The sequence below is a fragment of the Plecotus auritus genome (assembly GCF_963455305.1).
Source record: "Plecotus auritus genome assembly, chromosome: 5".
Taxonomy (NCBI): domain Eukaryota; kingdom Metazoa; phylum Chordata; class Mammalia; order Chiroptera; family Vespertilionidae; genus Plecotus; species Plecotus auritus.
The window spans coordinates 4,206,611-4,223,820 of record NC_137776.1 but is presented as its reverse complement, the minus strand read 5'-3'; the positions used below and the strand labels follow the sequence as shown (position 1 = coordinate 4,223,820).

The 17,210-nt window shown below is 47.5% G+C and overlaps 1 protein-coding gene across 4 annotated transcripts; it reads right to left on the bottom strand.

Moving 5' to 3' along the window:
* Positions 1 to 2,485: 2,485 nt before the first annotated feature.
* On the bottom strand, positions 2,486 to 11,973 carry NABP1 (nucleic acid binding protein 1). 4 transcript variants are annotated; one of them, XM_080667788.1, is made up of 7 exons: positions 11,358 to 11,590; positions 10,914 to 11,052; positions 8,231 to 8,302; positions 6,097 to 6,172; positions 5,611 to 5,677; positions 4,024 to 4,128; positions 2,486 to 2,721 (listed from the first exon to the last, which is right to left on the bottom strand). In XM_080667788.1, exons 1-7 carry the CDS (start codon positions 11,446 to 11,448, stop codon positions 2,594 to 2,596), a joined length of 678 nt encoding a protein of 225 aa, XP_080523914.1. In that variant the 5' UTR covers positions 11,449 to 11,590; the 3' UTR covers positions 2,486 to 2,593. The 4 variants fall into 4 exon arrangements, with proteins under 4 accessions (XP_080523914.1, XP_080523911.1, XP_080523912.1 ...); XM_080667785.1 differs by lacking the exon at positions 5,611 to 5,677 and having other exon boundaries at positions 11,358 to 11,557; XM_080667786.1 differs by lacking the exon at positions 2,486 to 2,721 and having other exon boundaries at positions 2,745 to 4,128; positions 11,358 to 11,973.
* Between the last annotated feature and the right edge of the window lie 5,237 nt (positions 11,974 to 17,210).

Genomic DNA, 17,210 nt, shown 5'->3' with positions numbered 1-17,210 from the left:
CTTATTCTGTGATCTGGGCTTTGAAAAACCACTGTCAGGCCCTTTTAGCTCAGAACCCTGACATGATTTGGGTACAGTATTTGAATACAAACTCCGGTGCATCCCTAGTAAAGCAAACATCAAGGAATGAATTGGGAGAAAAGCTGGCTATGCCTGCAAGTTGAGTTATTTTCCTAGCTTCCCCCTCAGGGCCTAATATGATAGTGCTATTATGTCAAGGACTTCCTCAGAAGCAAACCTTAACCTTATTATAAACTGTGTGAAATGTGGGGCTGTTCACCCCAACATGTAGGAGACAATACACAGACGTATCACGGCCAAGCTCTGCCTTTACCCGCCACAGGGCCCATGTAGGGGAAACTGTGACCCCCTTTTCTACTAGAAATGTGCAGACTCTCACCCGACAGGGGGTAAGATGAAGAGCAGGAAAAACAGGTTTAAAAAATGAAGTCCATCATAGGGCAAGTCATCCCAGGAGTGAGCCCTGAGGTGGGAAGAGATTAAGAGGTGGTAAGTGTTCCATGTTGACAGTTTCCATAGGTTTCAGGTTTGGGGTCTCTGGAGCCTTTCCGAATACTTTCAAGAATCTAAGGAATCACCTAACTGCGTGGAGCAGTCATTACCTTACTGAGGCAGAACCGGCATTTCAGTAATTGGGACGTCAGGTCTGTGTCAACGTCAACAACTGCCCGTGTCTTCCATTGACGTTAAGACTCTACCATAGGGGCTTAATCACAAGGAACAACAGCCCGTAATTATTGGAATCGAGAGTCTAGGTCAGTGGTCGGCAAACTCGTTAGTCAACAGAGCGGCAAACCGCGAGCCAGTTTGCCGACCACTGTTCTAGGGACACGACTTAGGGCCAGTTAACCCCCTTTCTACACTTGAAATGCTCTATCAAAAATTTTAACTTTTTTTTTTATACTAACCTCACATCTAGTTGTTCCCAGCCATTATTCCCTTGGTATCATTACTCAGCCAAACAAATTAAGCATTCTTTTAAAATGTTACATGATAGCCCTAGCCGGTATTGCTCAGTGGGTAGAGCATCAGCCTGCAGCCTGAAGGGTCCCAGGTTTGATTCCAGTCAAGGGCACATGCCTGGGTTTCGGCTCAATCCCCAGTAGGAGACGTGTAGAGGCAGCCAATCAATGAATCTCTCTCATCATTGATGTTTCTATCTCCCTCTCCCTTCCTCTCGGAAGTCAATAAAAATATATTTTTTTAAAATGTTACATGATAAAAATACAAGCGACAAATACTATTACAAATATTCAGGGTGCCCTCAAGTTGAACTGTCCCCACATGCAAAATGGAATTCCTGAAGCTACAGGGGCAGAGCCTGAGAGCGGGTACTCGAGGGGCACTTGTGGAGATGCTCAGGCCCCAGGGCACGTCCCTGGCCTGGGGTCCACCTGCCTCCTCCTGGGCCCCGGCAACTCCCGAGGCCGGCCAGCCCAGGCGGCCAGCAGGGCCGAGACCGCAGCCCCTTCACGTCGGTTTTGTGGAAATGAAATGGGGCACCCTAGGAGCGTGTGTTTCTGTACTAAGTGGTGTTTGTTCTCAGGAGGTGTTTAAACTTGTTTGACAGTGAGCTGAAAGCCGAGCGCCAGGAAGGGGAAGGCGGGGAACCTTCTTCCTCTTCGTGCTGAGTGCGTCCAGGCAGACGGCAAGGCGAGAGTTCGCGTCGGACGGACACTCCCTGTGTTTGCGTTTTAGAGGCTTCCCTTGAGAAAAAAGAAACTTGTTAATAGATGATACAAAGCACAGAACAAGGTTAGAGTATAACGACAAGCGTCAACTACAACAGCACGGGCTGAGGTTTTTCTTTCTCCTAAAAATCACCTGTTACACGACATTCTCCCACAAACAAGTGTTCTTGCTCCTCCCACGACCTGATTTAAAAGAAAAAATGATACCCTCATTTGTACACAATCTCTGTAATTTTGTGAGCATCTTAAGAAAATATTAGTCATGCCCTGGCTGGTTTGGCTCAGTGGATAGAGCATCGGCCCGCGGACTCAAGGGTCCCAGGTTCGATTCCGGTCAAGGGCATGTACCTTGGTTGCAGGCACATACCCAGTAGGGAGTGTGCAGGAGGCAGCTGATCGATGTTTCTCTCTCATCGATATTTCTAACTCTCTATCCCTCTCCCTTCCTCTCTGTAAAAAAAATCAATAAAAAATATTAAAAAAAAAAAAAGAAAATATTAGTCATGAAGCCAAATGAACTATAATCATCATACATAAAGAACTTTTCTATAGCACAGGGTGGGGCCAAAGCAGGGTTACAGTTGCTCATATGGGAAATAACACAATAATAACACAAGAATAAACTGTTTTGCCTACTCACAACTGTAACCCTGCTTTGGCCCCACCTGTGCATACATAAACCCCAGTTACCCAAGGGCCACACACCATACAGGTAAACGCCTTGAGATGGTTCATGATTTCGTCCACCCCGAACTCTCCTCACAGTTGCCCAATACATGCGCCAACGTTTCTGAAATATCTCTGAAATATCTGTTACATACACTCAATTAGAGCAAAGAAGTAACCTGGCGCAGACTTTATATTCAAACTCTATGGCATTTTTAGAAAACAAAGTCGACTTCAGTTCTTTGTGATGTGAAGGGGGGACAGAGACACAGCAGCCACGGAGCGCCGGGCAGTCCCCAGGGTGCAGGCACCGTGACCACGCACTGGCTCTCGCTGCAAGTCGCTGAAAGAGCAGAGGAAGGAGGTCTGTTACCACGAATGCACATTTTTATTCAAGACATCATCAAGGTAGAATTCTAACAAAGGAAAGCTGACCAGTTATCCACCCTACAATGGAAAGTGGACCCGGGGAGCATTTACAACACAGAAGCAAACTCGTACATTTCTGAATAAAGCTGTCTTCCCGTCTGAGAGAGAGCCATTTCTTAGCTTTTGCTGATAAGGCTTGGTAATGTGAGTTCAGGAACGTTGACAACGCACACCACACAGCGCACACACACCCTTCAAGTCAAGAAAGCACCGAGGCTGGCTGAGTTTCTGCAGGAACCTAGGGCTCTGTGACAGGAGATGGCCCATTTCTCTATGGATTCAACTCCAATGGCCTTCCCTCTGTGCACTTCCCCTAATTCTTAACAATAATCAGATCCCTGTTCATTAGGCTGATACCGCCTTCAAATTGTACTTCAATATTGGACGTGATCGTTTCAAAAAAATAACTATTCAAGGCCTCAGTTTTAAAATTCTCCTTCAGTATAATGCACAACGATGATCACAAAGAGTAATGAATGAGACTGTCCTGCCATGAAGTGCACGCAGCTTTCCTCTAAAAATCACTGGTTAGACTCCAGATCGGATTCTGGTCTATAATTCTGGTAAAGAATATGGTGGGTTTTTTTTTGGTATAAAACAGGAGTTGAGGATGATTCAGTCCTTGGAAAAACCTTAATAGCAGTCACTCATTGAAGAAGCCAGTCATTCCAGGAGTCACACACACTCACAAATCAGTTAGCATTGATTAAGTTTTTGGTGGCCCTTTTTTTTTTTTTTTTTTTTGGTTATCACTTTAGTTGGCAATGTCTGATTTTAAGACAGAGAACAGCCCCCACTAAGCCTTATTTTAAATATTACAAACTGTCCGCAGAAGATAGACTCACAGAGGCTGTAATGCTGATGTCTTAAGGAGCGCCCCCATGGACTGGGGGCGGGCTGTTGAGGCTACCCAAAGACATTTTGGCTCTAGAAATCAACACCCCTACGTTTCAGCGTGTTCCCATTCTTCCACAGGAGACTCGAGCAGCTTAACAGTCTTGCTATAAAAGCAAACAACTCTTGTTAACAAACCAGAAACATAAAAGGAAACCGACAAAGAACAGTGTTCACAGTTAACCATAAATAAAAGTGCAGTGAGTGTTCAAGTAGGGCACGTAGTTTACACACTACATGTGGGTGTTTGGCACCGGTCATCTTTTCAAGGCTCTCCGAGGGTCCCTGCCATTACTTATTGTGGCCGTGCCTGTCTGATTACCAGCTGCTCCAGCTGGCTGTGGATTCCCAGGCCCCCGGCCATTGCTTCTACCAGCAAAGGAAAACTGGCATCCCCGTGGTTCTGGGCTGGGCTGAACCCCATTTCCTAAAAAAGAACATAAAAACTCATCACCATTTTCAGATACTGATCTATAGAGGTGCACCTATTTGCAGTCTCACACATGGCATTAATGCTTACAAGTAATATCGGGGAAAACAAATGCCTTTAAACTCCTGGGGGGATATCCCATTAAGTTCTAGGTTTATTCAAACACTAGGGGCCCGGTGCACGAAATTCGTGCGTGTGGGGGAGGGGGTCCCCTCAGCACAGCCTGCACCCTCTCCAATCCGGGACCCCTGGAGGGATGTCCGACAGTCAGACATCCCTCTCACAATCCGGGACTGCTGGCTCCTCACCGCTCACCTGCCTGCCTGATTGCGCCTAAACCTTCTGCCTGTCTGATCGCCCCTAACCGCTCTCCCCTGCCGGCCTGATCGCCCCTAACCGCTCTCCCCTGCCGGCCTGATCGCCCCTAACCGCTCTCCCCTGCTGGCCTGATCGCCCCTAACCGCTCTCCCCTGCCGGCCTGATCACCCCTAACCGCTCTCCCCTGCCGGCCTGATCACCCCTAACCGCTCTGCCTGCCTGCCTGATCGCCCCTAACTGCCTCTGCCTCAGCCCACCACCTTGGCTTTGTCCAGAAGCACATCCAGGAGGATGTCCGGAAGACGTCCAGTCTATCCAGTCTAATTAGCACGTTACCCTTTTATTAGTATAGATGTGACTATTGGAAATATATGGACTTGATGCTATACTAACAGGGAGAGGAAAAAAAGAGCAACTTGGGCAACAGAATGAGAAACAGGTCGCGTAGGGAGAGTATAGATAATGCACTGCCTACACCACAAGGGAAGACAGAGAAAGGGCAAGTGGCATGCGAGTCCTGACACTGGGCTCCAATATGGCTCATAAGGATCCAAGAGAACGTAATTCTAACTTTTTAAAGAAGTTTCCGCAGTGCGGTGATCAGCTACCAGCTCAAATGAGTAACAGCCAGCCGAAATAAATTCTGGTCACAAAAGGCTTCTCCTCAGTTACTTAAGGAGCAAACTTCCAAAAACCTTCCACCCGGCTGCAAAAACCATGAACATGACATGTAAGGGTATTTGAAGGATAAACGCTAATCTTTTAAAGGGGCAGCGATCGGCATGTGGAAAACGAAGGTGAGTTATTAGTCTGAAGGTAAAAGGCTTCCAGTGCCTAAAAATAACAGTAACTCTGCCCCTGTCAGTCACTAGGCTACAGAAATGACACCTCTCCGGAACGTGGACTTCTATATTATTAGCCAACGTTCACCACTATTCCCAGGAACCGGCCCAAATGTTTCAGTACAGAATGAGCTCAACAAGTTAGCTTAAAGCGTATCTGCTTTCTAGAAAACCAGCTGTTTGGGAATTCCCTGGTTACCAGTAGTTCCCTTTTAGAACTAATTTATGCCTAATGACCAATTTTTCCCCTAAAGCTTTCATAAACGGTATTCTAGAATTCTCACACCTGATTACAATTATGAAAAAAAAAAAATCTTACCCACTGATCCAAATGTACCTGTACCCATATTACCATTCATGGAATTATTCTTCTGTTCACTATGTGCCTAAAAAAAATATTTTAATTTAACCAAATGAAGACTAAAACTCAAAAACACACTTTTATATTATTATAACATGTTGTATCCATTCCCTTTTTTAATTTTTAAGGTTTTCTTAAATTTTTAATATATTTAACCAAGTCCATTCAATGTAAAATACTCATGAGCGTTTCCCAAACCTTTCATTTTATTCTACTTCCTGATATTACTCCCCACTCCCCGAAGTGCTAAAAGGCACAGACACTTAAATATATGACACGACAGAAACGTATTCTGACTCACAGAGCCAACAGAATAAAAAGGACTTTACATGACTTTTAAGACTGTCTTCATTACACTCTGGGTATGCCAGGGTTGGCGATGTCGCCATGGAATTATGGCACACAGTCAAAGTCAGCCTCGTCATAAAAGTAGACTTTAATTACCCCTTTGTTGGGTTGTCCTCGGTAATCTGGGTTGGGTTCACTGAAATTTGGCACTTCTGAATAAACCATACAAAACCTGAAAGAAAATAAAGCAAAAGGTAAATGACTTCTGACACAATCAACCTTTCTTTATCTAACATGCGTAAGTGACAGGAAGGAAGAATTTAGGTATCAAACAAACTAACTAAAAAGCAACATGCTAACTAACCCTATTCTAACGGAAACATCCTCCATGCGCATGTCCCATAAAAGCATCAAATACGCGACTGCCTACAATGTGCGGGACATTCTACTCTGCATTTTAGTTCCTCTTCTGTGCCACAAAAACCAATCACGTCAGAGCAAGGACACAGAAACACATCTGTCCTGTCCTCCCACAGGCTGAGGCCACGCAACCACGTGACTCGGGGCTCCAGAGCGGGTCCTCCAGCACTGGTCATGGGTTAGCACTGACCCATCCACACACTCTCATCCAGTCCCCTGTGGACCAGGCGCTGGGAATCTGCAAAGATAATCATTCAAGGTTAGGAGTGGGTGCTGAGGCATCAGTACAGACAGCTGGCTACCACAGTGACAGTCCATCCCAGTGCTTCCTGTAAGCTGACTGTGGGCTGTATTAACATTATACACAAGCCCCTCACCCCACAGATAAGAAGTGAGAACTGGTTTGGGTAAATGCTAGGCTGACCCTAACAAAGCTAAGTCACTAGGAACTGAGTGGCCTCCAGTGGTTCTTCACTCAACTGAGCTCCATGACAGACACTTCTCTACACAGGAAGGTCAGGACAGGAGCCCAATCTTTCAGGAATGTTGATGTGAAACCCTTTCACTGCTCCGATAATACTCTCAATGCAAACCTAAGCCATAAGCGGATCCTAATTTTCCTCCAAAGAGTGTTACCAGTTTCTGATCTTTAAAAGCTGGCAAGAGCCCTAACCAGTTTGGCTCAGTGGATAGAGCGTCGGCCTGCGGACTGGAAGGTTCCAGGTTCGATTCCGGTCAAGGGCATGTACCTTGGTTGTGGGCACATCCCCAGTAGGAGGTGTGCAGGAGACAGCTGATCGATGTTTCTCTCTCATCAATGTTTCTAACTCTCTGCCCTTCTCCCTTCCCCTCTGTAAAGAATCAATAAAATATATATTTAAAAAAATAAAAATAAATAAATAAAAATAAAAGCTGGCAAGAGCCTGGCTGGTATGGCACAGCGGTTGAGCGTCGACCCCTGAACCAGGAGATCACGGTTCAATTCCCGGACAGGACACATGCCTGGGTTGGGGGCTCGATCCCCAATACGCGGCGTGCCGGAGGCAGCCAGTCAATGCTTCTCTCTCATCTTAGATGTTTCTGTCTCTCTCCCCTTCTCCCTTTGTCTCTGAAATCAGTAAAAATATATTTACTAAAAAGAAAAAAGCTGGCAAGATTATTTTTCCACACAAAGCATCCTAACCCTGCAGTTAGGGAAGAGAAATTTCCTTTATTTATTTACACCTTTATTTGTTGGGTGCCGCTGTGGCTTCTCTCCAAATATCCTCTGGTTCAGTGGGCATGAAGTAGCTGTCCAAGCATTAACCTGGCAGAACGGACCAAGGATGGATGCAGTGCCTACACCCCAGTTTATGAGTACCTCCCACAGGTCTAGGCGAGCATGGGGGCTGCGTTACCTTTACACCCCTAGAGAGGATGGCCCCTCCAAGTCAGGGTGGAGATTAGCAAGCAGCAAGCAGTGCCTGGCAGCCCGCGTGCCTGGGCGGGACCTAGCCTGTGGATAAACACAGCACTCCGGGGGGCGCTGCCTCAAGTCCTTGTACCATGAGGACATCTTCACCCATAAACAGAGAAAAAGAACATGTAAACTCATGGCCAAACCTTACACCTCGGTTCTTATCTGGCAATTCGCTCAACGACAGAAGCCACCTCACAGGACACTAATGACACTGGAGAAGCTCATTCCCCAAACCCGCACGTCCACAGCTGTTCCACGGACCCCTCCACGGGAAGCTATTCCTGCGGGCAGGCTGCGGACGGCCTGCGGGCTGCCCGTCGGAAACAAGCCCAGGAAAAGGTTTGCCGTTTGTACCTACCAGTCATTTTAGTAGAAATTTGTGATTTTTTCAATTACACAAAACGTACTTACTCCCCGATTTTCTGAAGCTCTCCGCCCCTTCCAGTATAAAGTGTCAGACACCCCTTCCACATGGATGCATACCTAGAGAGAAAAGAAACATCAGTGCTGTAGAAATAGGTCATCAGGTAAGTCTTTATACCATATTTTTTGTATTGGGTGTGGATGTGTCTACCATAGCAAATCAAATACAATTAATGAGCCGAACTTTAACTTGTTACTAAGGAAAAACACAAAGAAAATTCTACTGCCAGATTTTCACATAATCATCTAAACCAGTGGTCAGCAAACTCCTTAGTCAACAGAGCCAAATAGCAACAGTACAACGATTGGAATTTCTTTGGAGAGCCACATTTTTTAAACTTAAACTTCTTCTAACGCCACTTCTTCAAAATAGACTCGCCCAGGCCGTGGTATTTTGTGGAAGAGCCACACTCCAGGGGCCAAAGAGCCCCATGTGGCTCGCGAGCCGCAGTTTGCCAACCACTGATCTAAACTGTAACTAACTCTGGAAAATGGGTCTTTTTGCAAAGCAAGCACTGTTATACCCCAAGGATCACATCTTTGGTCAGTTAACAAAAGAACTTACAATTGCAGAGATTCAAGCAGAAATTATTTTTAACCACAGGATAAATATAAAATCAATACCCTCGGGTTTTCTTTTATACTCGTTTACTTGGTCTAGTCAGAAATGGATATAATTGCTTTTCCTTTACTTCCACAAAACACATAGGTTTCCCAAGCTACAAAAAAAGTTGGTAAAATTTACTCCAGGGCTAAAAAAACTAAGATCACAAATCTTTCACACATCTACCTTTCAAAATTTGCGATTTTTAGTACCAACTTGGGTGAACCATTATTTACTCTTAACAATTTTGAATGCAGACAAAATCCTTAGATAAAAATAACCCTATACATATATCTAAGAAAAAACTGTAAATTAATCAATATTATAAAAACTAGTCTAAGGTCTGGTTTCCAGTGATCTTTGTACAACTACTCCAGTAACTTCATGACTTAGAATAAGTTGTAATTAAATGTTGTTTACGTATAGTGATAGTTCACCTTTTAACATAGGTAATAAAAATTTGCTAGTTCCACATTATATATTTATCTTAATTTATAGCAATGGGTAACTTATTAAAGATACCATTCACCCATCTCATGTTGGATAAGAAGTGACTCAGAAGACAGTGTACTATTTCACCTCACTAAGTAAAAATTAATGCATATTTTGAGAAAAATTTGAAGTTACTGCAATTAAAACATTTCACTGTTTCAGGAATGAGATGGACATTTGCAGGGTTTTCTGATAAACATATCAATATTCAAATTACCTTCATTTAAATGTGTACCTTTCTTCAAAAGCCACTTTTCTTAGATCCAACCAGACTTTAAGGGCCTCACAATGGCTGTATTATGTTAGAAAGTAAGGTGTAATGATCCCCATTTTATAGAAGAGATCATTGTAACTTCCAGGTCACACTGAAGTTAGGAAATAGTAGTAATAGTTCCTTTAGTTTTGAATTTTCCTTTAAATTGTACTCCTTGGTAACTATATTCCTTAAAATCCTGTAAGTACTGGACAGCTACTGAATTTGGTTTTTCCCGTTTTTGGGGTGCACACACCTATGTACTTTCTCTGACTACAAAAGTATGAAATCCTCGGAAGGAGATGCTGTTTACAGTGTATAAAAAAATACTGTGAATCACTAGATAAGATGCTTTGGCAGCCCAAACAACTTTAATTATGCAAATCCCCACCGCACCCTCCCAGGCAGGAATGCTCTGTGTAGGTTAAGGATGTGGATGTTGAACAGACAGTGTCCCCATGAGTCAGTGTGTGAGAATCAAATGTCTAAGTCCTGACTCCCACTTCCTTCTCTGGTGAGACTGCCTCACTTCCTGAGGCTGGGAGGCCTGTAAGCTATCACCAAAGGGCCCCCACCTCAGTTACCCAACTCTTCCCTGAGGTTCCACTGACTAGGCCAGCGTCCATGTCCATCCCCTTGTCTTACAGGTAGGACCAATACATTACAATCCTGTGGACCGGGCTTCCAACATCTTTTTTTTAAGACCCTTTTCTGGCCTTTCATCTTCCTGTAAAGATTTAGCAAAATTCTAAAGGCAGTCTGTCAAACAAACAAAACAAGAAGATTGGGCTAAAGGACTTTCCAAAGCCCATCTTCGGACTTTTCTGGATGAAGACCCAGCTGTCCTTCTGCCAAACGTTCTCTGCCTATCATTCTGGGATTTGCACCTCACTGGTCTTACAGGGTAAGCCACAAGCAGTGCCGTTCCAGAATGTGCCTTCCAGATATTGTCAACTTTCCCTCTAAATAAAATATGCACAAAAATGCTGGCAGTCATTAAAACGGGAGTTAAAAAAAAACAAAACCTGACAACTATATTAAATAATTTATGAGAAAGAGAAAATATTGACTATGTGACTCTTCTCAATCTATTTTAGACTCAGGGATCCCAGAGCAGCCTTGAAAGATCGATCTAAGCTGCACCCTGAGGTCGGAGGGCAGGGGGGCTGGGGGGCCTAGGTTCCCGGTCCACCAGGACCAACGCAGGGGTCCGCAGCACCGACGTGGAACTGGAGGGCTCGTCGGGCCCGGGCGTCCGCCAATGGGGAGCCCACAGCCTGCACCCCGGGAAGCTCCCGCCCCGCCCCCTCGCGCACACCTACCCGCGGGTTAACCGGATGATGTCGCCCGGCTGGATGAGCCCCCCGATCTCGTCCCACACGGAAATGGTGATGCTGCCCGTCTTGTCGGCTACTTTGCAGGACCTCACCTCGTGGCCGTCTTTGGTTTTGGTCACGCGTCCTAAGGGGGTTTGAAAACCAAAGGGGGGCGCGGGGTCAGGGGGCGAGGACTTCCAAACGGGCTCCCAACGCCACCTCCGGGAACTGACTGCACCTGAACGGTGGGGAGAGGCGGCACCCTGGCTTGGCCACCGGATCCAAGCCCTGGGGGGGAGGGGGAGGGGGAGGCGGCACCACGTGGGTGGGGGAGGGGAGGGGAGCGCGGGGGAGGGGGAGGGGAGCCCTCAGCCCGCGGCGGCCGCGGCGCCCGTCCCTCCTGCCCCGCCACGCACAGGGGCTGCGGGCTGGGCTGCGGACCTCACTTACCTATCTCCAGGACAATAAAGACGACATTTAAGTTTTTCAGTCCGGGCTTAATATCTTTTATAAAAAGAGGTGGGTCGCTGACCCCATTCATATTGAGGCAGGTGCGGGACGGCTGCGGAGGCGCGGGCGGGAGGGAGCGGGACCAGCTTCCCACCCCCGGGGCAGGGGCAGGGGCCGGGCAAGGGGCGACCTTGGGCGGGGGCGGCACGAGGAGGGGCAGAAAGCGACTAGTCAGGGACCAAGGAAACCAGGCCGATGGCAACGAGCCCTTAAAAAAAAAAAAAAAAAAAAGCAAAAAAAAAAAAAAAAACACGCAAAAAAAAGCTCACGGATTTAAAAGAAAAAAAGACGAACCACTCCGCACACCAACCCCGCTCCCAAAGGGGCGACAGGCAGGCGAGCGTGCGCGCTGCCCGCTTCGGTGGATAAAAGGCAGAAAAAAAGACAGCGAGGGGACGCCTCTGCCCTGAGTCGCGCTCACATACACGGGGGCGCGCGCCCGATGCGTCCCGGGCGCCGGGAGAGGACCGGCTGTCACCGCGAACCGGGAGCACTGACCGCGCTGCTGCTGCCCCGCGTCCCAAACAGCGACTGCCAGTGCGCCCGCGCGCCGGCCGAGAGACCCCGAGGCGCCCCGCCCCTTGTGACGTCACGCCCGCGGGCACGCCCCGCGCCCCTCCCTCCCGGCATGGGGGCCCCGCCCCCTCCGCCTGCCAATTGGCTCTCAGCATCCCCGGCCTTCCGCCGCTTCCGCCGCCGGCGCCGCGGCCGCCTTGCACGGCCTGGTCTTCCTTCTGCCTGCGCGCAGCGCTCTCTGTCAATCAGTCTTCAGGGCCTTCCTCCCTGTCAATCAATCAGTCTTCAGGGCCTTCCTCCCTGTCAATCAGTCTTCAGGGCCTTCCTCCCTGTCAGTCAATCAGGCTTCAGGGCCTTCCTCCCTGTCAATCAGTCTTCAGGGCCTTCCTCCCTGTCAATCAATCAGGCTTCAGGGCCTTCCTCCCTGTCAATCAATCAGTCTGCAGGCTCCTCTGGCCTTTTTCTCCGCTGAGCTCGGGCCTCCACTTCGGCCTTCGGTCCGCAGTCGCGGGGGCGAGTGCTGCTTTGGGACGCGGGGGGGGGGGGGGGGGCGGCAGGCAGCGCGCTGTCCTTTAAGGGCAGCTTCTAGCCAGCGTGGCTGGTCGGGGTGGAAGGAGAAAACGGGGAAGGGGTGGCCCTTAGCTGCCCGTCTGGAATCTTAGGACCAGAAGGAACATGGAGAGCCCCTGTCTCATTCTAACCGCCTTTCGATGGAGACCCCCCAAAGGCGGGGTGGGCTCCCCAGCAGCTTGTGAGCCAGCAGGACCCCCACAGGTCTCCTGCCTGCTCTTGTACTTCCCACTCTGATAGGCGGATAGAGAAGGTGCGCAGTTCCTTTGCAAACTTCTTTTTCCATTGCCCTTCCTCTCTCTGAGTACACCCATTCGCTTTTCTTCTCTCTGCTTTTTTTTTTTTTTTTCTCAAATAGGCTATTTTGGAGAGCAATTTTAGGATCACAGCAAACTTTAGAGTCGGGGACAGAGACTTCCTACATGCTCTCTACCCCCACCCGTACATAGCCTCCCTCGTTACCAGCATCCCTCACCAGACTGGTACATGTGTTCCAGTGGGAGAGCCTACATTAACACATCATTACCACCCCAAGTCCATAGTTTACCTTAGGGTTCACGCTTCGTGTTGTAGAGCTTAGGAGTTGGCACAAATGTGTAATGAATGACAGGTCCACCATTATAGCGTACAGAGTCGTTTCACTGCCCTAAAAATGTGTGTGCCTCCTAGTCCTCCCTGCCTCTCCCCTAACCCCTGGCAACCACTGATCTTTTTATTGTCTTCACAGTGTTGACTTTTTCCGAATGACTTCCTTCACTCGGTAACAGTCATGTGCACTGAAGTTTCCTTCTCGCCTACCCATGACCTATCAGGTCAGGAACTTGACCATCTGCAGGACTTGATGCTGTAGCTGGGTTTCCTCCAAGGTATAGTCTTCATCACTGGCAAAGCTTTTTTTTTTTTAAGGAAGGTTTGACACGATCTTTAAAAGATGAACAGTAGGCAGAGAACCAATTAAGAATGTTGAGCAGGCCCAGCCGGCATGGCTCAGTGCTTGAGCATCTACCTATAAACCAGGAGGTCACGGTTCGAATCCCGGTCAGGGCACATGCCCGGGTTGTGGGCTCGATCCCCAGTGTGAGGCGTGCAGGAGGCAGCCAAACAGTGATTGTCTCTCATCACTGATGTTTCTATCTCTCTCTCTCCCCCTCTCCCTCCCTCTCTGAAATCCATAAAAACATATTAAAAAAAAAAAAGAAGAATGTTGAGCAGAGTTGTGGTCAAGTTTGGACAAAGAAAGTCCTTGCACCCTCCGCCATTTGATCCCAGAAAGGGGACTGGGTGGGTTGCTCACGCCACTTTGATTGACGTTTATGAAGAAGAGACAAACATCAGAAACAAGCCCCATAAAAGCAGACGCTGGTGCTCAGAGGAACATCCTTGCCCTCCCTTCCCCCACAGGAGAGAACTTGGGCCAAATACCTACTTCCTTCCCTACTAACCAGCAGTTCTCAGAAAGGAAATGGAAACCAGTGCTTTCTCGTTTACCAAAACTAAAGACCTCCTTGAGAAACAAGGTGGGGTAGGCAGTGTAGGAGGAGCTCCTTGGCCCGGGCCCAGTCCCTCCTCAAGGGTGTGGCTAGTAAAAAGAGAACGGGATGTCCAGAAGAACAACTTGTCACCCAGATAAACTCCCCTAATATCTCCATTCAGTGAAGTAAAGAGATCCATCCCTCGTCTCAGCCGGTGAGGTCAGATGATGACATTGCTGATTCTTTACCGTAGTCGCAAGATGGTCTGCTTCCTCCTAAGTCTCGTTCTGCAGGCCTCCTCACGTTCGCAGCGCAAACAGAAGCTTATTCTGAGATGATGAGAGGCGTATGCTCAGAATTGCAACATCGCTGCTTTGTGTGAGGAACAGAATGCTGAGTGAGACCCGCTCAGTCCAGGAGGGCATCCTGGCACACAAGGTTCCCGTTATCTGAGTCCTCACGGATGAAGGTCTGCCGGCACGTGTTCCCTGCTTAGCACCCACTCCCCACGCTCACTCCCAGGCTCTGACTTCCGGGATCACAACGTTCATTTTCTTTTTTTTTTTCTTTTTTTTTTTAAATATATTTTATTGATTTTTTTTTACAGAGAGGAAGGGAGAGGGATAGAGAGTTAGAAACATCGATGGGAGAGAAACATCGATCAGCTGCCTCCTGCACACCTCCTACTGGGGATGTGCCCGCAACCAAGTTACGTGCCCTTGACTGGAATCGAACCCAGGACCCGGTTTTGGCACAACGTTCATTTTCACTTTCTTTGCACTATCCACCAGTTTAAAACTATTACATCAATAAAACAAGTGCTGTTTGATACGAGACATCTTGTATGGTGAAACTAAGAATAAAAAAATTAACAAGAACTACAGTGTTCTCACATTATAGAGATATGTAATCCGCTTTTAGCATAACTGGCAAGGTAAAAAAAAAAAAGTCTTTTGGCATATTCTTTAAAAATATTTAACCAAAAGATTCATAAGTCATGTTTAGTAATATTTGCAACAAGAGCCGCACAAACCATCCCTATAATGATAAATACTATCTGATCTCCAGGGTCTAGGTTAGAAGAGATTTTTTTATACTATTTACTTGTTCTTCATGTACCTGTACATACTCTGGAATAGCATCTTCTTTTTTATTTTTTTATTTTTTAATATATTTTATTGATTTTGCAGAGAGGAAGGGAGAGGGTTAGAGAGCTAGAAACATCGATGAGAAAGAAACATCGATCAGCTGCCTCCTGCACACCTCCCACTGGGGATGTGCCCGCAACCCAGGTACATGCCCTTGACCAGAATCGAACCTGGGACCCTTCAGTCCACAGGCCGACGCTCTATCCACTGAGCCAAACCGGTTTCGGCTAGCATCTTCTTTATAGTCACTTGGGAAATCCTTCATTGAGATACATTTCTAGAAGTGACATTACTTGAATGTGCTTAAGACTTCTGATATGTATTATAAAATTACATTCCAGGAATTTTTAAGAGCTTGACACTCCGTTTGTCCTTCGTATGTTTATTAAGTTAATTTATTCAACCAGTATTTACTGAGCAACTACTATGTACCAGCACGGGGGCTGCACCCGTAAAAAGAAGACAAACAAAAGCCCCTGACTTCACAGAGCTCCCATTCTCATGTGAGCGGGCAGACAATAGACAAATAAGTAAAACGATCTAGTATAGCAGACGGTGATGCATTCTAAGGTGGAAAATGAAGGAAAGGAAGGGGTAGGGATTCGTCAGGACCGGCTGCAGAGCGGGGGCCGGAAGGTGATGGGTGAGCGCAGATACAAAGGAAGGGAGGGCGCCACTGACAAGGCCCACGCTGCCGGCTCCTCCTGGGAAGCGGAGGGAGGCTGCTGTGAGGAACGCAGTGAGCGAGGCGTGCAGGAGGGGAGGACCAGGGGGACACGCCGTGGAGGAGGACTTTGGCTTCTACGCTGAGACAGGAACCTGTTGGCGTGTTCTCAGCAAAGACCTGAGTTGCTGATCTGACTCATCAGGTTCCCTCTGACGGCTGGGTGGAGAATCAAGAATCAAGGGTGGAGGCAGGAAAATCAATCCGTTAGGTCAGTGGCCGGCAAACGACGGCTCGCGACCACTGACCTAGACTCTCGATTCCAATAATTACAGGCTGTTGTTGTTCCTTGTGATTAAGCCCCTACCCCAGTGGTCGGCAAACTCATTAGTCAACAGAGCGGCAAACCGCGGCTCGCTGACAACTGACAACTGCGTTAGGTGGCTCTTTGATTAATTCCCTTGAGATGTATGGTGGCCCGCACCGGGTGGTAGCAGTGATGGTGGCGGAATGGGACCAGCATCTGGATCGATGTTGAAGACAGAGCCAGTAGATTCTCTATCTGGTTGGAAGTGGAGTATGAGAAAATGAGATGAGTCAAATAGGACTTCTAGATTGGTGGTCTGAGTAACTGGACGATGGTGTTATTCACTGAAATGGGGAAAACTAGAAGTGAGATAGTTTTGGGGTGCTTTTAGGAGGGCCATGTAGGCATGAGCAAGGAAGAATACAGTAAGGAAAGGTATGCTGGATGCGCCAGCCGAGTCACATGTTTCTGGAAGAGGTGGTGTTTGTTGGGTCCAATGCTGCTGACAGACCAAGTGAGGGCTGATGATTGGATTTAGCTCAAATGAAGGTCATTGGTGACCTTGACAAACAAGAGCAATTGTAATGGAATTGGTGGAGGTAAAAGCCTGAATGGATTGAGTTAAAGAAAGAACGGAAGTCGAGGAATTGGAAATGTCAGAGCAAGTATAGATGGCTCCTTTAAGGTGATTTCTGCAGAGGAGAGCAGACGAACGGGGCAGTAACTTGAGGGGAAAGTGAGACAAAGGGGATTATCTATCTAAGAAGCGGAAAATAGGATCCTGACTGTAGGCTGAAGTGAGTGGTTCATTAGAGACAGAGAGGAATAGGGATTTCTGGAGACACATCCTTGTCCTTGAATAGACGAGAAGGGGTGAGAGCAGGTCCCCTGGGGAAGGGGTTGATGGGAGCATAGAAAGTTCTTCTGTAACCGAAGGGGAGATGCTAGTGCATGGGATGATATGGGGGGGGGGGTGGAAAATCTCTCTTCTGGTTGCGACTGTTTTCTGAATGAAAAAAGATCATCGGTGTAGAGCAGGGGTGGGCAAACTTTTTGACTCGAGGGCCACAATGGGTTCTTAAACTGGACCGGAGGGCCGGAACAAAAGCATGGATG